Here is a 24,409-nt window from a genome sequence, read left to right on the forward strand (position 1 = left end):
GCCGTAATGATGAAGGTCAAGGAACATACATCATTGGCAGCTGCCCCTGCAAGCAGCATACACTTAAATTCGAGGTGACCTATTAATGACTATAGGAGCCATGCTGACTGCACGCTGAGAATCCTTTACTTACGTATACAATTGTGAGGAGCTAACAAAGGTCCATTTGTTTTCAGGGCTTATCCAGGCCTAGAGACTTACAATGAAATGGGCTTCAGACCAAAAAAAGACTCCAGTGTATGAATGGCACGCTTTGGATTTAAAACTGAGCAATCCACCATGACAGGGGTTTAAACAAACACGGTTCAGGTCGCCAATGCTAGGTAGAGGAATAGTTTTTAAAAACCTATCTTTTCCAATAAAACAGTTTGTTTTTAAGGACTGATACATGGGATGGATTGTGCAAAAAAAAAAAATAAAGAATGTAGTGTTGTTTTTTTTCAAAATGACATCATGACACAGTGTGCCTTGAACTCTCACTTCCTGCCTACAACTCCAGGCGCCCTGAGCCCCTCGCCAGGAGGACGTGAACTCAGGACAGCAGGGGTCTGTGAGGTCCAGGAATCATCTTTATGTAAATGTATAAGAAACTCCAATCCCACCACTGACTATACAGAACATAGCGAGAAATAGGTGGGTTTTTTTTTTCAGCTTTTATCTGTGAAGTCATTAGGCTGAGCTTCACAGAGTTCCGAATACTCATTTCCAAAGCGGAGTTTGCTTGTTTGCTGTCAGTGCCTCCTGCCCACGGACGCAGCCTAAGGGGAGATGTTTTCCTAGAGATTTGTGGCCCTGGAGCCCAGGACCGTCTGCAGGCAGCAGCTTTGGTGCCTGTGGCCAGCAGCAGCGACAACTCAGCGCTGGCCCTCCCGCCCAGTCCCCTTCCCACCCTGTAATTTGATGTCTGAGCTGTTTTCAAACCATTCACAACACCCCCCTCCTGCCCTCTCAATCTCCACCTCTCTCCATTATCCTGTTAAGACTCTCTTTGAATTTCCAGAGTAAGAAAAGTAAAATACACAAAATTTTAGGCAAGAAAGACTGAGAAGCTTCCGGTTGGAGAGCTCATAGTTCGTGTGACTCTTGTTAGTAAACTAAGCAGACACTTTTGAGGCTTTTAGTTCCTTTTAAACAATAGTATAAACCCTTCATGAACTCTCACTAACAATTTGTTTCACCAGGAAGAGTGTTTTGAGTACCTCTTTTCTTCAATGCTTATTTTTTTAGGAACAGAAAATAAAAATGCACTTGGGAGGTAGCTATACAAAAGAGGGGGTTAGTAAACATTTTAAAAACAAAGAATCTTCTAGTAAAGTCAAATGCGAACTTCTTTAAAAGTTCTTCTGGAGCCCTAACCGGTTTGGCTCAGTGGATAGAGCGTCAGCCTGCGGACTCAAGGATCCCAGGTTTGATTCCGGTCAAGGGCATGTACCTTGGTTGCAGGCACATCCCCAGTAGGGAGTGTGCAGGAGGCTGCTGATCGATGTTTCTCTCTCATTGATGTTTCTAACTCTCTATCCCTCTCCCTTCCTCTCTGTAAAAAATCAATATATATATATATATTTTTTTAAAAGTTCTTCTGGATAGAAATGAATACTGAAAATCTAACACTTTGGTGGGGTGGGGGAAGAGGCAAGACGATAACTCAACACCCACTTATATTAAAAAGCAAATTTTAGGATTTCTAGAATTTGGATATACAAGCTATTTACCCAAAGCTGCCTAATATAGTATACTCTCCCAATGTTTGTGAACACCCCCTACTTCCCCTTTAGATGTTCCCTACTTCTAAAAACAAACGTAAAAAAAGCTGATAAGATTACAGATCTTTAAGCTATCAAGTTACTGAACATAAATGGCACTTTAAAACCACCTGATGTTGGGAGGGACCATCAATTTCTTAAACATTTTTTAAAAATATATTTTATTGATTTTTTTACAGAGAGGAAGGGAGAGGGATAGAAAGTTAGAAACATCGATGAGAGAGAAACATCGATCAGCTGCCTACTGCACACCTCCTACTGGGGATGTGCCCACAACCAAGGTACATGCCCTTGACCGGAATCGAACCTGGGACCTTTCATTCCTCAGGCCGACGCTCTATCCACTGAGCCAAACCAGTCAGGGCAGGACCATCAATTTTTTAATAACCTCCCCCTCCACAGAAAATAAAATACAAAGAACCTGAATTGTCAGTTATTATTTCATTCTGCAGCAGGGAGAGCACCTGGTACAAGCACTGGTTGCGCTCAGTGTTCCACTGGGCTCGTGGCAACCAAGAGGATGCGCCTTCCCTGCCACCCAAGGCCGTTTTAAAATTGTTTTTGTTTTTTATTTTTTAATTGATGCATAACAGACAAGGCGGTTTTGAGACTTTGCATGTGAATACCTATTTTACTTTGACAGGGACAATCTTCTTGAAAAATAAATCAAGAAAATGGGAGATGGTTTGAGGTGGGAACAGCCTGGGGCTACAGAGGGGTAAGATTTTGGGAAGATCAGACAGGGGACATGTGAGGATGGAACGGTGAGTCATCCACACGGAGGTGTCGCCAGGAGCCTGATGGCAGAGAAAACCAAGAGCTCAGGGCAGGGAAAGAGGAGAAAGGAGAGGGGGAGATGCAAAGAGAATCTAGTAAGAACAGCAGCCCAGAAGGCACTGGTCAAAAAGTTCTAAGGGGCAATCGGTGAACATCGAGCATCACAGGCCAGGGAGGCTTGTAAACGCCTTCTGGCACATCGGCCGGGGCTCCCTGGCTGAGCCTGTAAGGTGTCAGCCCAGTGCTGAGGGAATCTCATCCCACATGAAGGCATGTAGGGGAGCCCGAGAATTGTCAGAAGGGACCGTCTTGCAATTCACAAAACCCAACCCTGAAACTTAGTGTCAAACAAACACCCCGTTCTCACAGAAGACACAGGCAGGAAAACAAGAAGCCTCTCCGTGGAGTGACACGGAGCACGGGAATGCTGGTTCTGGCAACGTGTGCACCACTTACCGAAGACTCTGGCCACAAATCCCAGGGGGAACTGGGAGGCGAACACGGTGAGAAACCAGGGCGCGGCGTAGAGGCTGGGGCCGATCTCGTGCTCCTCCAGGTGGTTGTAGAGGTCTCTGTGGTAGTCGTGGAGGAGCCGCGAGAGCTGGTACATCTGGATCTGCAGGGACACAGGGTCAGCGCTCACTGGCTGCTACGCGTGCGCAGTGACTTCCCCCCCTCACAGGGCAGAGAAGACTTCCTAGCACCTGAAACATTCTATTTGGCTCAGGATGTCCTTTTTTAAAAAATGTATCTTTATGGTTGAAAGTATAGGACAAATGAGAACTGCTACAGATGTGCCCCCTCCCATTGACCCCTTCTACCCCACACCCCCCCAGGCCTTCACTGCACTACTGTCTGTGACCATGGGTCATGCACAGATGCATAATCCGCTCTTTGGGTCACTGATCTCAGCTTCTCGTTTATCCACCCAGAGCTTCCTGGGTGCTCACTGCATGCGAGGCCCTGACGGGTGCAGGCCCAGAACACTGGGTCTCCTACCGCTTCCTTTCATTTTACCGTCCCCTCGTGTCCTTGGCTGAGAGAACCCAAACTTCCATCTTGTGGAAACACTTCATAAATTCTCTTACAAATACAATTCCTAGCAAAACTTAAACCCAGGGAATCGGAAATAACGTGCCGAGAGTGAAGCGAACACAGGTGGTGCTTCTGTGGAAGGTTCTGCTGTACCCACTCGGTTAGTAAGTTCCCTCTGGGTCCCCCAACGCTGAAGCAGAGGGTTCCCTGTGTGGAGGGCGGCAGGTCTGGCAGGGAGCCCGTGGGAGCCCCGGGCTCAGCCCAGAGCCCAGCAGCCCCGCCGCCCCAACCCAGAGAAACGATAGCCAGAGCGGGTCAGCTCCCCGCTGAGGTGCTGGGGGTTGGATGTGCACCGTCCAAACTGACCAGAACTGCTTCCAGGGACAGACAACACAGGCCTCTGAAGTACCAGCTGTGGCCTCTTGTTGTTGTTTTTATGTAAAAGAATCGAATCACCAAGGTCACAAGCCCCCAAAAGAGAGCTGTGTGTTACCATATTGAATGATATAAAACTGGAACATTCTGCTCTGATACGGCAGGGATGTCTGGATTAAAGCTACGGGGAAGAATGCAGGAGGGACCTGGACCTGACAGGATGCGTGGAAAGTGTGATGTGTCAAAAGCTTTTAGTGAGTGGAATGGCCTCCTTTTATGAGATTTCTGTCCATGTGGCTCATAGTCAGGGGGAGGTGAATTGGACGTTTACCCACACAATTTGGTGCTAACGTAACCTTTCTAAGAATACTTTTCTGAGGCTTTGAAATCACAGCATCTTTCTGGTAAATGGTCACATAAACACATGATCCAACATTCAGGAATATTCCCCAAGTAGGACCCGGTTTTCCCACTTCTGAAGGTGCAGAATCAGCACTTGGCACTTAAACACACTGCCGTTGGCTTTTCTCTTGATAGGACCTCCCTCCCATCACTCACACATTCAACCAACACTGCCTGGGTGTCTACTTCCTCCCAGGCACTGTTGTTCTAAGAACTACGGATGCAGCTCCAAGATGGATCCAGAAATAAACAGGTAATTTCAGGCAGCGAGAGTGTGATGCAAAAGAAATGAGACAAGATGTCCTGATACAGTGTACACGCCCGGGGTGGACGTGGGGGGACGTGGTGGTAGGAGGAGCTCTCCTAGGATGTGGTATTTGAGCCGACCCCTGGGTGACAAGGGATCCCTGGCACAGGAAGTAGTGAACACCGTGGGAAACAGGAGTTAGACCGTCTGAAGGTGCTTTGATGAAGAACAAAAAGGAGGGCCCTAGACACAGAGGGGCTAGCTGTGTGACCTGGTCAAATTCTGTAACCCCCCCTGAGCCTTAGTTTTCCCAATTATATATTGAGCCGATGAATGGTGTGTTCCTGTGGGTCAGTGAGGAGATCAGTGCCTACAAAACAGCCGGGGTCATGCCTCGCAGAGAGCAAGTTCTCAGCAAAGATCGCTATTATAACGCTAACTGACGGTGGCGAAGCTCCTTAGTAATAACACTGTCGAAACTAGGCATGGTGCCAGGTGGGTACTGGAAATATCGGGCCGAACACTGCAAAGTATATATAGAATTGTCTAACCACAATGCTGTACACTTGAAGCTAACAAAAAATAATACTGAATGTAAGCTGTAACTAAAAAATAAAACTAGTTCTTTTTTGTTTGTTTGTTTTTAAAGAAAAAGCTCTTTAACTAGATCTGGAAAGGAATCATAAACGTTTTGGCCTTCTGTCTCCCTCAAAGACAGACGGAAGGCTCTACCTGTAAAATGATCATGTCCGGCCGGTACTGTTTCCGCAGCCCCCGGTCAAACATCAGAAACTTGAGCATGTGAAACGCCTCTTCCTCGCCCATGTGCAGCAGCAGGATGCCGGCCACGAAGCTGAGGCCCTGGCAGTATCCCACTTCCTGGTCCAGGAGCGAGTAGGCCTTCAGGATGTTGTAAAGGGACAGCTGCCCCGCGCCCAGCTGGGCCGAGAAGTACGGGTGTGTTGGGAAGGTTCGACCTGTGAAAACGAGAACCATCAGTCGTCGTTTTAAAAAAGAAAGCCCGTGAATCAGAAACCCGATGGCCTGCAGGTTACAGCAACAGCTCCTCAGAAGCCGGGTATCCTACGTGAGCTCCATATACAAGGTCACCTGGTTGTTCTAGGAAGAACGTTTGCAACCAACCCCTCAGCAAGCATTCATGGTGTTTTGTGGCGGGACAAATGAGAACTGCCACAGGCCGTACAGATACCTGGATTTCAATCTGAAACAGAAGAAAACGGCCTGCCCTCTAATCGGAGAGGAGCACCCATCCCAGCACCACCTGAAGGCAGCCTGGCTCTGCCGGCTGCAGACCATCCCCGTCGCTTTGCCAGGCTGCCCTAGACGTGTTCCCTGTGCCGGCAAGGGTTTCGGGCCACACGCATTATTTCTGTGCTCTTAAACCACAGGCAATACTTTGAAATGGACTGAGGAACAGGAGGTGTTTTCTTTTACACACAAAAAACACAAAACAGCCCTAACCGGTTTGGCTCAGTGGATAGAGCATCGGCCTGCAGACTAAAGGGCACGTAGCTTGGTTGTGGGCATATCCCCAGTAGGGGAGTGTGCAGGAGGCAGCTGATCGATGTTTCTCATCGATGTTTCTAACTCTCTATCCCTCTCCCTTCCTCTCGGTGAAAAATCAGTAAAATATATTTTTTAAAAAACACACACAAAACAGTTACCTTCCTTCCAGAAAGAGGTTAAAAAAATATGTTCTCAACATCTTGATTATTGACACAAAAAGCTGTTATTCAGCAAAGGTTTAAAGACTTCTTTTGTCCAGGTGGCTTTTGTGGCTGATACTTGTCAAATCTACCTCACCCTCTCCTGGAATGTGACCGATGGGGAAATGTGTTTCCAGGGAGCAGAGGAAAAAATGCTCGGCCAGGGCCCAGCGGGGACCCAGCAGGGACCCAGGTGGGGATCTTGGCCTCCTTGGATCAGCAGAGGCAGAAGGGGAATCTGGGCCACAGGTTGACTGTTCGGCTTCCTTACTTGGTCAGCGAAAGGAAGAGGACGCTCCGGTGTTCTTGCTCAGCTTTGTGAGAAAGCACTCATCCACCAGGCGGTTTATCTGCACTGGATTGAAGTGGCTGGAACAGTCCCCTACTACCTTCCTGATTTCTTGTCCTGTATTCATGGTTTGTCTGCTCTACCTCTTCCCCCAACAAATGTTCCCCAAACACACCTCACACATGTCCTCCCACTGGGAGAAGCATCAAGCTCTGCACACTCACCTCCTCGCCTGCCCCCAGCTCCATCCTCTACTCCAGGGCCAGCCTAGGAAGTGCGAGGGGGGGCCCCGGGTCCCTGAACCCCTCCCTGCTGCGGCAGAACGGAGCGTGCGCCAAGCATGGGATGCCTGCCCATGTTCCTAGTCTAGGGTGGCATGCCAGCGGCCCTGGCTGCCAGCCACAGATATCGTGCGAAATTGTCAGCGGCCATGTGGGAAAGTACAGGTGAAATTAATTTTACTAAGACATCCTGTTTAGCCCAACATAGACAAAATATTGTCATTTTCAACATGTAATCAATATACAAATGATGGAGACATTTTGCATTCTTTTTTCATACTAAGCCTTTGAAACCCAGTGTATTCTGTACTGACGGCACATCTGAGTGCTCACCAGCCATATCCAAGTGCTCGACAGACACACACGCTACCATGCTGACGGCACAAGTATACTGCTTTCTGCAGCTTCTCAGAGGGACTGGAAATACACAGGAAGCTCCTCACTCCATTACCCGACCCCGATCCCCTACCCCCCACCCCCAGCCTCCGAGCAGACCCAGGAGAGCAAGCGCCATGTGCACAGGGTAGGGATGGGCTGGTCCTTAGAATCACCAGCAGACCCGGCCGGGTGTGGTCAGCTCTGAGGGAGCCTTACACCACCTCAGTCTGGGAGGGAAAGCTGTGGGGTATGCACTAGATAGAACAATACGGTCTCCTGGAAGGACATGACCGGAGACTAAGAAGACCTACATTCTAGCACTTTCTGCCACTCAGTAGCTTATAACTTGGGCAAAGGACTTGATCTCTCTGGGCCCCCTTCGCCACCCGAAAGTGGAGTAACAGGTGCCCACGCTCGCACAGGGCTGTATAAAGTTGAGATCCGACAGAGCGAGAGAACGTTCCCAAACGATAAAACAACTACAGTCTATTAGTCTTACTCTTCATAAGGAAAAAACCTTGCAAAAAAGTTGATGAGACTAACATCTAATTTTACAAAAGTAAAAAAAGCAGGAAAAGAAAGATCCATGAAAACTCAGAAGATGTCCAACCAACAAGCATTCTGTTCTTCTGGCCAGAATACGGATGTCGCTTTTGAAGAAACACTGAAATGGGATTTGTCTCGCTCTGCACTATCCACCTTTCCTGGGCCCTCCGTTCGCCGTGGTGCAGACTAAACAGGAAGCGTAGACTAAACAGCTGCCTTGGCGAATGCCTCCTCTTGGTGAGAGGTGGGGGGAGCAGCGGGCCGCATGGAGGCACTTCGAGGTGAGGCCTCCCTGCACCGGCCGAGCAGAGCTGGCAGCGGCTCCCTGGAGCCACCGGACACAGTCTTTGCCAGTTCAAGTGCAGAGAGAAGACTGGCCCTGCAGGTCCCTGGATAGAGCCTGGAGAGATGTTGAGGTTCCTGGGAACTGCACTGCTGGGAACGGAGCTTCTTTCCGCCTGGGAAGGTGTCTGGAGGACAGGGAGGGAAGTGGACAGAGGGGCAGGGCTCTCAGGGAGGTGGCTGCAGCTGGCCCGGGGGTGGGAGCCGGGCAGCACGGAGCTGACGTGCATGCAGCCTGGCCCTGCCTGTGAATGAGAAAGGCCCACCCTCAGCTCCCACAGGCCTCTCGCTGGCTGAGGGAAAGGCTACAGCAGGCCTCAGGGCGGGGGAGGCCACCCTGGGTGTGGCCATGGCAGACAGCTCCCCAGAGAGAGGGCCCCAGGCCCCGTGCTGAGCTGGCATCTTCCTTCCCCTGCAGAAAGTGATTACATCTGAGCAGCCATGGAAGAAGGAGAGGAAAGCTAAGAGAAGAGGACGTTCGAATAAAGGAGGGGAAGCATGCGCCCCAGTCCTCCCCTGATCCTGGGAAGCTGGGGGGGAGGGCACAGAGAAACTGTGCTCCCTCCCTTTCAACCTCCTACTCTGAATTCATTTTTCACTTCATTTCACATGATAGGAACATGATGTCATGTTTCCTGTTACTCATCACATTAGCAAACAGGGCTATTGCCAATTCACAGCACTGCTCTGCTCGGGGTCAGTGGGCCACACGGGCACCAGAGCCACTTTGTCCCCAAGGTGTAATCACGGCCTGTCAGCATCCCCTTCACCCAGCCGTGCGTTTCCATGGGAACACGCGGGATCCTGGGCTCAGGGGGGCCCTGATAGCACAGAGCCACAGTGGGTTTAGGCTGCCAGTGAGACGGTGTGACCATGGTCACCATCTGACCTGTCTGTGCCTCGGTTTCCTTATTTCTTATCTCAGGGCTGTTGTGGGGGTCACGTGAGATTGAGGTGCTAGTGCAGTGCCTCCTCTTCAGCATCTCAAAAGACACATGGAGCATGTGACAGGCTCTGTCCTCGGAGCTGGGGCAGCCAAGGGGAAACAGCCCCAGTCCAGCCCACAGGGGCAGGCATCCCATGGGGAGAAAGGCAATGAAAAAGCTGCTGCTGCACCTGGCCGGTGTGGCTCAGTGGTTGAGCGTCAACCTGACCCAGGCACCAAGAGGTCATGGTTCGATTCCCGGTCAGGGCACATGCCCGGGTGCAGGCTGGATCCCAGTGGGGGGCATGCAGGAGGCAGCTGATCATGTTCCTCTCTCATGGCTGTTTCTATCTTTCCTTCTCCCTCCCTTTCTCTCTCTCAAATCAATAAAAACATATTTAAAAAAGAAAAAAGCTGCTGCCGCTGCCGTAGCACCGAGCGCAGCTGTGGGGAGCGCAGGGGGCTCAGCAGCTCAGGCTGTGTCCCTGGGAGCGAGGTGCTCCCCCCTCTCTCTGCACTTCAATTTTCTCAGCTCTCAACAGGGACAGAGTAACAGCTACCTGACCGCGCTATGAGGGTGACAGAAAGTGGTTGAAGCAAACATCACACACTCTTGGTGTAAGGTAGTTAAGTATTAGCTGTAAATGCTGCTGACAACTGCAGCACTAGTGAATGTGGTAAGTGTCACGGGGGTGGGGGGGCAGGTATGGGTGGGACAGACGGCTTAGCAGAGGCATCTCATCCAGCCAGAAGGTGGGAGAAGAGGCTACGCCAGGGCCAGTTTCTCAGAGATGACATCTGAGCTTAGACCAGGAGCGACATTTAGGAAAATGACCCTGAGGGTTGCTGTGTGGCTGGGAAGGAAAGACCCGACCCTGCTGACCCAGCTCTCGATTCCTGGGAACAGCCTCCTCCCACCGGCTGCTGCGGGACCCGGAGAGCCAGACCTGAAGCTCCAGAGGGCGCTCCGGCGAGTCCCAGGCGGCGGCAGCAGCCAGAAGGAACATTCGAGAAGCAGGGCCACACGCTCTGAAAGCGGCAGGGCTGGGTTCCCACGGGCCTCCCGGGAGCCCTGCCGCTGGGGGAGACAGAGGCCCCGAGAGAGGCGGCAGGCGGAGAGGACGCACCCGCCACCGCCGCGCGCCTCGGACAAGCCAGAGGCTCTTCTGTGCCTCATAATTACATCCTCATCACACGCGCTCTTCCCTGTGGCAGCGGCGCGTGTCCAATCCCTCGTTCCCATCGGAGTCGTTCCCAAGCTACTCCAGAGACCCGATGCCTACCCTTTTCCAAAATAAAGCCGCCCCAGGCGCACGCAATCTGCTTTCTGCAGCCTTTCTAATAACCCTGTTGGGAAGCAGGAGAGGCTAGGGAACGTCTCCTGTAATTACACCAGGCCTCGGCCCTGACACTCGCGTCTCCCCAGACGCTCCTTCGTTCGGCTATAAAGCCGCCTGTCCATACGTGAACCACAGTCACGCCTGGAGCCCTCGTGCCCGCCCCCCGCACGCTGCGCAGGCTTAGCAGCTGCCCGGGGAGGGACAGAGGTTTCCATGTGTGCGTGGCCAGGGCACCCTGATTACTCCAGGGCTGTTTTAATTGAAAGGCTCGGTAGCAAGGCTGGCCTGCTAAACCTGAAGGCAGGTCACTAAACATCTCGGGCAGTCTCCCCGGGTTTCTCCGGCGGGTGCCACGTGCACCTCCGCGTCGCATCGATCTGCAGACTCACCAAGGTCGATGAGAATGGCGTGCTGCTGCGAGGTGAGCTGCTTTAAGAGCTCTTTGTACGGCGTGTCCTTGGGCTGCTGTTTCCGGGGAAGCTGGTGTTTCAGGTGGTACTGCTCGGCGAGGAACTTCCAGATCTCACCCCGGTGATGGCGTGGCACACCTTCGGGGGTGGGGAGGGTAGAGAGTACAGAGAGGCTTTATGCACAGAATCCCACTTAATAATAAAAACGAGCTGTGTTTTAGTCCATCGATCTGAATTCTTGTTCCATGACAACTAGCAGCATAGGAAGCAACCAGAATTTTGTCCCATTTTCTCCCTTCCTTCCTTCCTCTACACCCCCCATCTTCTCCCTCACCCCCTCCCACTTTCCTTTCACCTTCCATATATACACGCTTTTGGATTATGCTAGAATCTCCCAGGAAAAAACGGTGGGTGGTAGGAGCCCCTATCTGGTGCTGATCCATCGTGCCCTGAGAAAGAAGACCAAGCATGTAACAGAATGTCATCTCATAAAAGCGACGTGACCCAAGTGCGTTGGCATGAAGGAAATCAGATTTCACAGAATCTTTCGCTTGTGCGAGGGGGCGTGCAGGAGGCAGCCAATCAATGATTCTCTCCGTCATTGATGTTTCTGTCACTCTCTCCCTCTCCCGTCCTCTCTGAAATCAATCAAAACGTATTTTAAAAAAAGAAAAAGAAAGAAATGCAGAAATGCATCCTGGAAAACATGTTAAGTGATTTATAGTGGGGCTTTTCACAAAATAGCTTTTTTCCAACTGGGAAGTTTTCCCAGTTATGAGATGAACAATTTCCTCTTATTACTAAATCGTTCCCATTAAACTTATCAGACCTTTATTTTTTGAAGGAAAAAAACACGCGCTGTGTGTCACTGGACAGTACCACGCATTCTGGTATTTAAGAGAAAGCTTAGGTCTGTTCTTTAAAAACAAAGGGTCATGCACAGTGGAGCCAATGTGTTTGCTAAGAACGACCTGGAGTAACCTTCCCACACTCGGTTGTGCCTCCTCTCCTAACCCAAGGAGAACCCTGGGGGAGTCCAGCCAGGACCTGCAGGCAGGGTTCTGGGAGGACAGGCGGCCACCTTCCACCCAAATGTGAACGCCTTTGCGACTTGAAAAGTAATACATGCTCACTACTTAAACCAAACACTTCTGGAAAAGCATAAAGAAGAAAATGAAAACTACCCGTCACTGGAGTGAATACATAAATCACCACCCAAAGGACGACGCTCTGAAAGCAAAGGGGAGGCAGGGTACTGATTATCTCGCTGGGACAAGCTGTGAAGCAGGGCTGTGCCCGGGAACCAGATGCACGGTCATCCTGCTCATTACTCAGACGGCTGCGAACACCTCGGGATGTTTTCCTACAGACACACGCACAACGGGGCGTGAGACCACACTGTGCCCTTTTCTTTCATTTAGCGACTCCTTCTTTTGCATCAGTACAAATCCACCGTCATTTTCAGGGAGTAAGACATGGGTGTGGTCACATGGTTGGGGATTCTGGCTCGGTTCTAGTTTTTGGCCTTTAAACAATGCCACAATGAGCATTCTTTCCCACCGCAGAACCCTGCTGACTGATTAGCATCGAGGTTTCTATATATGGCGTTGCTGGGTCAGAGGTGAGCAGTCCGCATCCGGCCCACACTGCCCACTGCTCAGGTAGCCAGCTGCTTTGCAATCCCACTCCTAGAAAAGCACACTCCAGTTCATAAAGTTCGACTTAACATCTTTTATTCATTAAATAAATGAGATCATTTAAATAAATCATTAAAGGAACCGTTTAAACCCAAGCTAAACTTTGGAATATTTAAAATTCCCCAGAACTATTCTTCCTTCTCCCAAGCTGACACCCTAATCCTGCGGCCCTGATCCCATTTTAGCTTGGAAAGTTCATAAATCCCTTCATCTCCATCACTTAGGGGCTCTCACCCATACGGAGACTGTCTTTTCTTTTAAGGGCTTGGAGGTGACTTGGCCTCTACCCGGAAGGCCGAAGGTGTGGTTCTGACTTAACCTCATCCTTTTATTCTGAACTACAAGACGGACTGTGGCCATTTGTTTGGAGTAATTAAATCCTATGTGTAGAAACCGGCTGATTAACTGACAAAGCCCCTTTTACAGTTAGAGATACAGTTCCTGCCACGGAAAGCAATGTGGCAATGTCGGGAACACATGAGGGAATTCCAGGTTAGCCTCAGCTCACCTCGGTACACCCACATTGTTCAACCACTTATCCCTAACTCCACTGCACAGGGCCCAGATACTGACAGTATTTCTAGTAGCCTCCACCCCCGTAAAAATGCATGATGAAAACCAGTATATCCAGGCGTCAGGCTTCTAAGAAAGTCACACATCTGGAACAGCTGTCACAGGCCTGGCGGTTTACCTTTTGCAGAAGCAAAGCCACCTGTAGACCATCATGTAGTCAACAGTGAAAAGGGAAAGAACGAACTCATTCTTTTCTCTGCTTCCTCCTTTTTCAAAACAGCGATCTAGGGCCATGTGGTGCAATGGCGAGCCTCCAGCAACCTCTATGTGAGAACTGGAAGAGAGCTCTGAGCTCCTCTGTTGGTCCATGCCTCCCGTTCTAGCAGCCAGGAGGCCAGAGCCCAGAAAGGTGAGGACACTTGCCAGAGCTCACACAGGGAGCCTGGCCCATCTGCAACCTGCGTCCCCACCTGCCGTATTTCTGGTCTCAGAGAATAGCACAGAGGGGCGGCTCAACCGCGGGCAGGGCCTACGCTGCCTAGAACTGGGGTGGGAGACCAGCTCTGGCCATTACTCAACTGCTCTAAGTCCAAGTCTCCTTATCCACAGAAAGGGAAAGTCATACTAGTAATAACTATGTGTTACTAAAATGGATGCTGTCGAAACCCAGATAAAGGTTAGGTAATGCCTAATCGACTACTGAGCAAAACCACTTGCCCCTTCCTCCCTTAGAGAGGAAAGATGCCTGTGTATCTTCTCCCATTGATCAGCTAATGAAGTCAGAAGAAAACCGTAAGGTTTATATGTATCTGCGACACTTTTTCTAAAGACTTGGTTATTCGTGACTAGACTGGCCAGATCCCAGGAGCCCTGGAATCAGATTAGACTCACAAAGCCCCGCCCTTGCCAGCAGACACTCACATGCGTTTTAAAAGGAATAGCCGCTTCTTCACTTGAACACTGATAATCATTGATAATCATTGAAGTTAAGCTCTAACATGGTGCTTCCCTATCTGTGATGGAGGACCAACTTTTTCTTTTCAGATTCTCCAATCCACAGCACACTGATACTTTTATAAAACAGCACAAAATGAATTCGTAGAAAAATAAAATGAGGCGGGGGAGAAAGGCTTGAAAATAAAAGTCCACTATTTTTCATTAGGATCTGTCAAATTGCCGGAAAGGTTTCTAAACACATTGTTTGCGGGTAGTTTTTATCGCGTGCTAACAGGTGGCGCGGGCCATTTTTGCTAATTTTTTGCACAAATGGCAACGTTCAGTAAAATTACGATAACTTTAGTTTACGTATTTATACGTTACCCGCATTCTACCGCTAGTCTATAAAAAACGTATTAATACGTGTCCCGCGCTCTACTACACTGGTAGAACGTATAAATACGTAAAACGTATAAATACGTTTCCTGCATATACAATGTGTAAAGACTTAGTCTAAGTTCTGTACTCATCTTGGACCAGTAACAGTTCGGACTGGTACACGGTCAGCAGACCACACTAAAAAAAATAAAAATAAAAAAAATAGCAGAACTGCCCGCTCTCCAGGGCCTCTGGGCGGAGCAGACACTGCTGTGAGCCCCTGGTATCAGCTCGCTTACTCCTCGCCGCAACCTCTGTTGGTACCATGTGGAAGTGGGGCTCAGAGAGGTTCAGTCATCTGCCTAAGATCACACTGTAAATTGGGAGGGCTGGGATCTGAATCTGGGATGACCTGTCTGAAGTCTGTGTCCAACGCTCTATTTGTCTCCCGAGAGGAGGGAAGCCACACAGCTAGTTCTCAGCTTACTACTGACCTCAGGGTACTTCTCAGAGCGTTACCAAGTTTGTAGGCAACTAAGTCCTTGGGTTTTCCTCGTCTGCTCACTGTTTCCTGGGCATTTTAACTGATTAACTTAAGAGGAATCGCAAGTGGTAATGAAAGTCGCCTCAATTAACTAAGATATCTGGAAACAGATTAATTAAAGAATGAGAACAAAGGGTGAGATTGGACGTAAACATTTCTTTTTTAAAATTTCATACTTCTCCCCAACCATCAGTGAGGGGTGAGGTTTGCTGGCCTGATTCCCAGGCAGGCTCACCTTGCCCAACAGCCGAGTGCATTTTTTCCATGTCAAACTTAATTTTGGATCTTCCCGGCGTGCTAAGCATCTTTTCCCACACTGTCGTCACTTCTTTAAGGCAGGGCGTGATCTCTTCATAATCAAGCTTCAGGCGCTTGTTCAGCAGGTCGTTTTTGGAAGCTACAACAGATCATTTAAGAGCACGTTAGTGAACACCACGGCTACGTGTCTTTTATTGCCACCTGTGGCTGCCGAACAGAAAACGTTATCTAAGCTGAGAGAGGCTCTCCAAGGACCCTTCCTTCTCCTGTCCAGCCAAACCTTCTAGAAGACTACAGGCTTCCACCGAGCATCCTGTTTCTGCTTCTTGGAACAGAACAGAATAGATGCACACTCTTCAGACGCGTCTCCTCACACGTGAGGGTAGCTAGCATTTCCCACCAACCCTCTTCCGTTTAAAGCTTTACGAAGAAGAATTATACCTAAACCACCAAAGTGGGGCGGCGGGGGGGGGGGGGGGGGGGTCAATACAGGAAGATTTTAAATGGACAGTTCTAAGAAAGATCGAAACTGAGGGCCAAATTTCTACCTAAAAGCACTAAATCCTATTTAGACACCGAGTCCACTCCACATCACATTGGGGATCCAGACTGTGCGTTTATCAGGAGAGCAGGTAGGATATAGGGCTAAGTATACGTCAGCACACAGCCTTTGGCAGAGCTGGTGAACTCAGTTTCTTCATGATGACAAATACTACATGTCTTACGGACTTTATATTTAGTAACGTTTAATCTGAATGTCCCTCTGAGGCTGAGTAGCTTCCCCAAAGCCCCGGAGCAGGAGGCAGAGTGGCCCTGGGACCCGGCCTCACGGGGTTACGAAGCTTGCAGCCAGGGATTACACATTTTCTCTGGGATTAGGCCCGGGTCAATTAGGGGCCGTACATGTTTTCTAGAATCTGGGGCAGCTATCTGAGCCTAGAGTATTCTTCACTGAAAGATTTCCAGTACAAATGTGATCTCTTTAATAGGTACGGGGCCACTCAGATCTTTTTGCTCCCGTGATCGGCACTTACCAGTTTTTGGTCAAGTGCATCTTTCTAGAGGTTTGTCTGTTTCATCTAAGTAGTCAAGTTTATTGGCATAAAGTTGCTCTTCGCCCTACAGACGCTGGTAAGTCAGTGCACACACCTCACGAGTGTGTTCCCCGACGCCCTGCAGATATACACGCTCTCCACCCCAACCCCGTTTCATTCCGGAGAAGACCCAGACTGAGCAGGGTCCTTCCTGTGCCCTGTGAGAAGTGCTGGTGGCAGGATCCAAAGCCCTCTGGCTTTAAACTGCTTTGGTTCTGAACACCAGGTCCTATTACTTTTAAAATGAGAATTACAGCCCGGCCTGCTTGGCTCAGTGGTTGAACATCGACCCATGAACCAGGAAGTCACAGTTTGATTCCCAGTCAGGGCACGTGCCCGGGTTGCGGGCTCGATCCCCAGTGTGGGCTGTGCAGGAGGCAGCCAATCAATGATTCTCTCTCACCATTGATGTTTCTCTCTCTCTCTCTCTCTCTCTCTCTCTCTCTCTCTCTCTCTCTCCCTCTCTCTTCCTCTCTGAAATCAATAAAAATATATTAAATAAAAATAAATAAATAAAATGGGAATTACAGCTACTTCACTGAGTAGCTCGTGAGATGAAAGAGACCAAGCATGCACAAAATGCCTGCTCACTCGCACGTGCGCCACAAATTATATTATCAAAACTATAGACAGTGGAAGGCACAGAATGTTGCTTTACAAACTAAATGCTGATGATATAAAATAAAATATTTTCTTTTCCTGAGTTAGAAATCGAGCAAATTTGCTAACTCAGTAAATCTGGCTAACGGGACCCTGGTGGCAGAACTTATTCCTCTGACGCATGGATTTGGTACCTAATCGGCCCAATTACCGCTGCCCGGTACAAATACGACACAAGAGGGCGCTGCAGAGGCCCACAGAGACCCCTGGTCCAGCCCCTCACTCACAGACACAGTCACTGGAGCTCAGAGCCATTAAGGGCTTGACAAGGTTACTGACTGGCTGGTGGGTAGCAAGTGGCTCAGGCCTAGCGCTCTCCTATTTTTTACTATTTTTCAGCTAGTATCTCTATTCTTTTCCTTCTTACTTTGAAGAATTTGCAAGGTCCTGCTAAACAATTCCCTAGGTCTGTGGAGTTCAAATTTTTTTTTTTTTTAAATGTCAACCCCCAATTTTTTTTATGGCTGTGAGGAAACACAGAAGGTATCATTAGCACTGAACTAACCCCCGTGGCAAATCGGGTCAGGCCTAGCCTTGCTTAATGCAAGCAGCACAGGGCTCCGGGAGCCAACACACATTTACTTTCCTGGCCGTGAACTCTGCCTGGGAGCGTCTGGCTACACTGAAGAGCCCGGCAAGCAACACAAGAGACAGGCTCTGATGTCAACAGGTCAGGAGCATCTGGCCAGAAGATTCAGCTGGAAAGGCTTAATCCATTCATTCTGCTCTTGACCGAGGCAACACCCTACTGTTGGCTCTGACACCACCGCTGCCTAAAATCAGTGGCCTCCAAAATCCCTGTCACCCGAGGCAGGTGGTGCGAGCCTGTGACAAACGTCAAGGTGCCAACACAAGACTTTTAGGTACGAGACCAAACTGTTTGAAATAGTGAATAAGGGTCTACAGTCCCGTGTCGGTGAGTTTCTGGGGCTGGGGAAACCAGGACTGCACGAGAGTCATCGAAACCACTTGTTATCATTTAACATGGACGTGTGAGCTCACTTGGACTTTGGACTAACGTTCAAATCGGATTTATGTCTCCTGCGTAGGGTGGGCTGTGGCTGCCCATTCCCAGTTCTGTGCCGTTAGCAACCGCTTCTACAGATAAAACACTCTTCCGACTGCCACCGCCTCCGGAAAGCTGAGAAAGGGAAGGCTAGGGGGCTGGGAGCCTCAGTAATTAACCAGGGGAAAACCTTTTAAAAATATCTTCAATTACAATTCAATTAAAATTCCAAATTCGATGGGTCACTACGCAGATGTAATATCATTTTAATCTCAAACAAGAAATGCCGAACTATGAGAGTCAGTCCGACAAGCAGTAACGTGCTGACCAAGAGCTGGGCTTGCACTGAACCACGCCCTGCTGCCTGGCAGTAGGCTGCCTGCGTCTTCATTTATAAGAGGGAGAATGGCCTTGCAGAGGGGCATGCAGGGGACTGCTGGGGATGCATTTTAGTCCCAACATCACTGAAAAAATAAGCTGTTTAACTGGGAGAATTACAATTCAGCTTCCCCCTGTCTACACTCTACAGCGAGCGAGGCAGGTTTCAAGGACGTTGTTTGGTTCTTTCTCAGATGCAATGCTTCCAGAACCCTAATAATATTTGGACCATATATGCAAAAGCCAGGAACTAGGCTTAGCGGTAGGCAGGACCTCATACGTGTTTCTTTAGTATCTTTTCCAAAGAGCTTGCCAGTTGGCCTGAACCCGTAATCAATTTTAAGAGCCACTCCCAGCTGCAATTTAACTTTCTTTTGTAAAAGCAATTGGGGGTGTGAGGGGGAGCAATAGAATGGCTGTCTCTCTAGCACACAGTACATTCCCTGATAAGTTCTTATCAAGTCTTGCTTCTGTATTTAATGACAAAACCCTGCCCCCTATCCCACCCCAACACAGCTTACTAAATATTTTTTGAGCAATTCACAATCAGGCTTTTACTGATGATGATTTCTCAGCAATATAGGTACTGTACATACTGATGCAATGCTTTCTAAATTATATTTGGCAAGCTTACTGTGCTTTCACCTCAAAGGTAAACACGTGTTGAACTTCACAGAACTAAAAAGAGAAATGAATCCCAGCAGTAAAAAAGAAAGGCCACAGGGGACTGAACGCTGCAGGTGAAATGAGGAAGCAGTGGAAAGGTGGTGGGGGGGGCCAGTGCACATATACAGCTGCCAGCACGGTGTTCCAGGTGACCTCAGGAAATGTCCCAGCTCACTCTGGTCAGGCAAGTCGCCATCTACACAGCTTCACAGGAGCTCTGCTTCTCTGGTACCCTGACCTCGTCAATGATAGTCACGATTCTTCCCATCATTCCCAGGCCAGCCAGCACCATTCCCGTTTCACAGGGGAGCCCTGATGTTCCGTGGCTGTCATTTGCACAGTCAACCAGGATAGGCACTAAGGTTTATGACCTATCTGATAAACACGACTGTCTTTCACTTTCAACAAAAATCTCAACCAACATGCTCAGGAACATGGGTGCTGTCACTCAACTGATGACACACTCAGTGATGCCATCCCCATCAAAGCTCCTTTAGATCACTGCTTTTAGAATGAATCACCTTCATGGAGGTGGGAGAAGTCCTAGCACTGACAGCACCTCTCGGAACGGCCCATCTCACTCAGCTTCGATACCAAGTCTACGCCCACAAGCAGCCTTTTACAACGGTTGGGCTACTTTCATATCAAAAGTTCTTATTACTTCCTATTTCATTTCTTGTACTTGGTCAAAGATAATAGACTTATCTGGACTATGAACCATATTAACCAAATCCAGTGTCTTAATGACTTTCAGCTTCTTACAAACAGCAAGATCGTTATTAAAAGATGAAGATGGACAACCAGGGAGGAAGGTCAATGAAATGTAGAGCAGTGTCCCCTTATCCACAGGGAATGGTGCCAAGACCTCCAGGGGATGCCTGAAACCACAGAGAGTACTAGACACCACAGACACTATGTTTTTCCTGTACATACTCTCCTTCTCACTGAAAGGAAGCACTTTTGGGCTTCTCTTTGGCCCATCCGAACTGCCAGGATCACCACTTGTGTGCGTTGGGGCCATCGTCAGGTAAAATAAGGGCGACCTGGACACAAGCACTGCGACACCCTGACGGTGGCTCTGATGACTAAAACCGCAACTGGATGGCTAACGGCAAGTAGTGTAGACAGCGAGGAAACTTTGGACAAAGGGGTGATGGATGTCCGGGCAGGATGGAGTGGGACAAAGCTCAAGGTTTCATCACACTACTCAGAACAGCACACGATTTAAAACTTATGAATTGTTTATTTCTGGAACTTTCCATTTAATATTTCCAGACCACAGGTAACTGAAAACCACAGCTAAAGGGAGACCGCTGGACTCTAATTCCAAAAACTCCTTGGGGGTGACGGCACGGCCGGCTCCTGCCCAGGCTCTCTCCGAGGGTGTGTCCAGAATCCCTCCCGCATCAAATTCCTCATTAGTTTATGGCCAGGCCGCTCTCTACACTCCAAGTCCCATGCTCTTTCCATTACACCATCCAGGGAACATAAACTCAGCTCTTAGCTACTTTGAAAATAATACTTATTGCTTCAAGTGACAGCATAGAAACAGGAAATGAACAAAACCTAAGCTTTCAAAGTTCACGGCTTATTTGGATCCTGACATGCCCCTGGGCAGGTGGCTTGGCTTCTCTGGGCTTTAGTTTCCTTTCTTCTTCCGAGTAATACCCTGGAGCCGTCCTCAGGACCCAGTGAGCCTGGCTACATAAACACCCTGATATCGCACAGGTAGAGCTCGGCTAATGTTGACGTTTCAGGTTACCTGCAGCTCACTAAACATGCACAGTGAGGTTATGAAGTTAGTGATTATGTGGGATTAGTTCACATACAGCATCGAGGCACAGACTCTGGCTGAGGGCAACGCAGGGAGAGAGAGAACAAAACAAAACCCACTTTTAGAGGAGGTTAAAGCTTACATTTGCAGGTTGTCTCTCAGAAGTTCTAGGCACTATGCTAAAAATGGCCATATAGGGATAACTAATACAGTTAGTGAGATCATAAGATCTCCAAAAAGTGGTGTTCATTTTACTGATTAACAGATATTTACGTCTATGTAATTGTACAGTCGTATGTAAAGTGTTGCACGTGAGAGTGTCTTGCTTCCTTTGAAAGGCAGCATGCTTACGTCTGATGTGATGTCACTTTCAAGCCGAGACAAGTTCTGATCACCAGGCCTGCCGAGTCTAAAGAATGGCAAACCAACCTTGGAGCTTCTGGTTTTCCTTCTCCATCCTGAGGAGGAGGATCTGCTGTAGAATCGCCTTGCGCCACAGTTCGCGAAGCTCGCGCGATGTCCTTCTCTTCTCCTCCGGGACAGGGCCGAAGGGCCCATCCTCACAAACGGGCTCTAACGGAGACCGCGGCGGAAGCTCTCCCAGCTCAGAATAATCTGGAGGGAAAAGGACATTTCAGAACGGTCATTTTTCAACAACAATTTATATTCAAACATGTTGCCAAATCGGAAAATTCTCCTCACCACATGGTATTACCCAAACTGATGATTCATGTCTTAATATGCACGGTAATAAACTATGTTTGAACTACAGACATCTAACAACATGTAAATAGTAAGCAAAAGTTGTAGAAGCTGAGGAAATGCTCAAGACACCTATTTATTTAAGGTGCAATATACCTCCTTCTGAGTTAATGAGTACATTAGTAGTAGTAAGAGCAAACATTGACCTGGTGCTCACGATGTATGTATAATCATTTACTTAACACCCAACCACCCCAAGACATAGGTAGTAGAACTATTCCGTCTTAAAGAAAGCAACCTGATACACAGGGAATATAAGTCACTTTCCCAATGTCACACAGCTAGGAAGCAGTAGAGCCAGGACTGGAACCCAGTCTTGCTTTCATATGCATGCTCAACCACTCTGTTATAGGTATTTAGAAAGGTATTTGGAAAGAAGATTAAAACATATTTAATAGCAAATAATGACAGTGACCATTAACGGACCCTCTAGCAAGTGCTGGGCACAGTACCAGGTGTGTTATATACTCATTCAATCCTTCAATTCCAGAAGGCACGCATTAGCATCAAGAGGAAACCAAGGCTCAGAGAAGCCAGGGGACTTGCTTGTGGCCATACAGTGAATACGCAGAGGCGTTGGGGCCCCAACCCATGTCTGCCCAACTCGGAAGCCCATGCTTTCCGCTGGGCACCCACCGATCCAATGTATCCTATGGTGTCAATTTTTAAATTTCCATTTATTAGTTGAAATCTCTTTACAGTTCATGAATCTGTACCTTTCTCGACTTCAGACTCTATGTTGCTGGTACACAATGTTACCACTCACAAATACCGACAACATGCACGGAGAGCATCCCCTGCCCGCTGTGCAACTAGCTCTGAACTGCAGCACAAGTTCCTCTCCGAGTGGCCCCATCTGACACAACTCATCCTTGGGAACTTCTGTCTAAACTGAACCTAAACACCATCATGGTGTGAACACATGCCATGAAAGCCCTGAGCCTCACACCACCCGTAACGCAATGTACAATCTCTCCAGTGCAAGCTCCGACGCAATTCCACATGAACGATTCATTTCCAGGACAGTCGTCGGCATCGACCGCTTGTTACCCTTATCTGAATTTGCGTTTATTTTCCTGCTATGAAATCAAACATGACTACAAAATGTTTAATTTCCTACAATAACTTGTCCATGTTAACTCCTCTTAAAATGACTGGATTAAAAAAATTATGATGGGGGGGATACTGTATGAGGCATAGGACTGTCTAACCACTATGCTGTACATCTGACACTAATACAAAATAATATTGAGTGTAAACTGTAATTGGAAAATAAAATTAAACCAAGAAAAATCAAATAAAAAATTATGATAAGCATTAAGAAATCTTAATGATTGCTGTAGCATTTAAATGATTATCATCACATTTCTATATATGCTTATTTCATTATGATCCTATTAAACAAGTGAGTAAATTAAAAATTCTACTTCGTTTAGAGGTAAGAAGTTATACACAATTCATGTACAGTACAGGAGGATGCTCAAGTGTTAATGGCCAACATAAACGCAGGAATCAGAACTGTCCGTATAGTATAGCATGTGATATGGCAGTACAGTTCAGTGACTAATAGGTCAGGTTCTGGAGCCAGGCTGCCTGGGTTTTAATCAAGAATCTGCCTTTACTGACTCTGTGCCCTTTAGCTAACTGCTTAACTTCTTTGTGCCTCAGTTTCCCAATCTGTCAAGTGGGAATAACAGCACCTCCCTCGTTGTGGTGCTAGAGGGACCAAGTTAATACACATATTATAAACCACCTAAAACAGGATCCGACACACAGTAAGAAGATAGTAAACCTGTTAGCTGTTTAGCCAGACAACTGGAAGCTCTCAGAAGACTCCACAAAGCCACCTTGTCAGGGAGGATCTGTCCCGCACCAAGCACGGGGCCTGGCACCCAGCAGGTACTTTATAAATAACTGATGAATAAAGGAAGGGACAAGCAGGTGCTGGGTTTGGGCATGCTTGTCATTCTTCTATTTCCTGTATTTTCTGAATGCACGACTGTAAACAATTTTTATCATCAGAAAATTAAAGAAAAATAATGCTGAACTGTTCTGATTTAAGTCAAAGACTGAAAAATACAAAACCCCGGGAAGACAAATCAATCCACAAACACCAGGATGCACAGACGCACTAGTCACTGTGGAATATGATCAACTCTAATCCCCTTTTCAGAAGGAATCTGAGTCGTGTTCTTGTTTCATCCCACTCTGCAGCCTGAAGTCTTCCATTTGAACCTTTCCCCCCTTTTCCTCCTTTTACCATCTTGCTGCTGAAACTCTGCTGGACACTCAATTATGATTCCAGTTCTGCTTTACCTCATGTTGGAAGTATTTACACTCCCACTGGTTCACAAGAGTCTCGTTTCCAAACAGTGTGACTCCCAGCTGATGACACAGGCACCGGGGCAGCGATTAGAGTAGCAGGTCAGCGCACTTTCACGTGTGTGCGTGTGTTTGTGTGTGTGTGTGTGTATGACAGGCACGGGGCAGCGGTTAGAGTAGCAGGTCAGCGCACTTTCACATGTGTGTGTGTGTTTGTGTGTGTGTGTGTGTATGACAGGCACGGGGCAGCGGTTAGAGTAGCAGGTCAGCGCACTTTCACGTGTGTGTGTGTGTTTGTGTGTGTGTGTGTGTGTGTGTGACAGGCACAGGGCAGCGGTTAGAGTAGCGGGTCAGCACACTTTCACGTGTGTGTGTGTGTGTCACACACATCCGACAGTCAACAAAACAGTAGGTGAAGTTAACCTGACAATTCTTTGCCATTCTTTTTGTTTTTTTGAGTTAGACATTTTTTTCTTAATTTTATTTTCCAATTACAGTTAACATTCAATATTATTTTGTATTGGTTTCAGGTGTACAGCCTAGTGGTTAGACAATCACATACTTTACAAAGTGCTCCCCCCGAT

General features: G+C 48.2%; 1 protein-coding gene across 6 annotated transcripts in view; it reads right to left on the reverse strand.

Moving 5' to 3' along the window:
* TBC1D1 (TBC1 domain family member 1) overlaps positions 1-24,409 on the reverse strand; it is a 210,709-nt gene that overhangs the window by 19,748 nt on the left and 166,552 nt on the right. For all 6 annotated transcript variants that reach the window (XM_059673412.1, XM_059673429.1, XM_059673419.1 and 3 more), the window contains 5 exons: positions 21,171-21,356; positions 15,141-15,302; positions 10,817-10,975; positions 5,332-5,576; positions 2,997-3,156 (listed from right to left, as the gene is read on the reverse strand). In XM_059673412.1, coding sequence (XP_059529395.1) covers positions 2,997-3,156; positions 5,332-5,576; positions 10,817-10,975; positions 15,141-15,302; positions 21,171-21,356 — 912 coding nt within the window. The remainder of the gene's footprint in view (positions 1-2,996; positions 3,157-5,331; positions 5,577-10,816; positions 10,976-15,140; positions 15,303-21,170; positions 21,357-24,409) is intronic.

The sequence above is a fragment of the Myotis daubentonii genome, chromosome 1, assembly GCF_963259705.1.
Source record: "Myotis daubentonii chromosome 1, mMyoDau2.1, whole genome shotgun sequence".
NCBI classification, from domain to species: Eukaryota; Metazoa; Chordata; class Mammalia; order Chiroptera; family Vespertilionidae; genus Myotis; species Myotis daubentonii.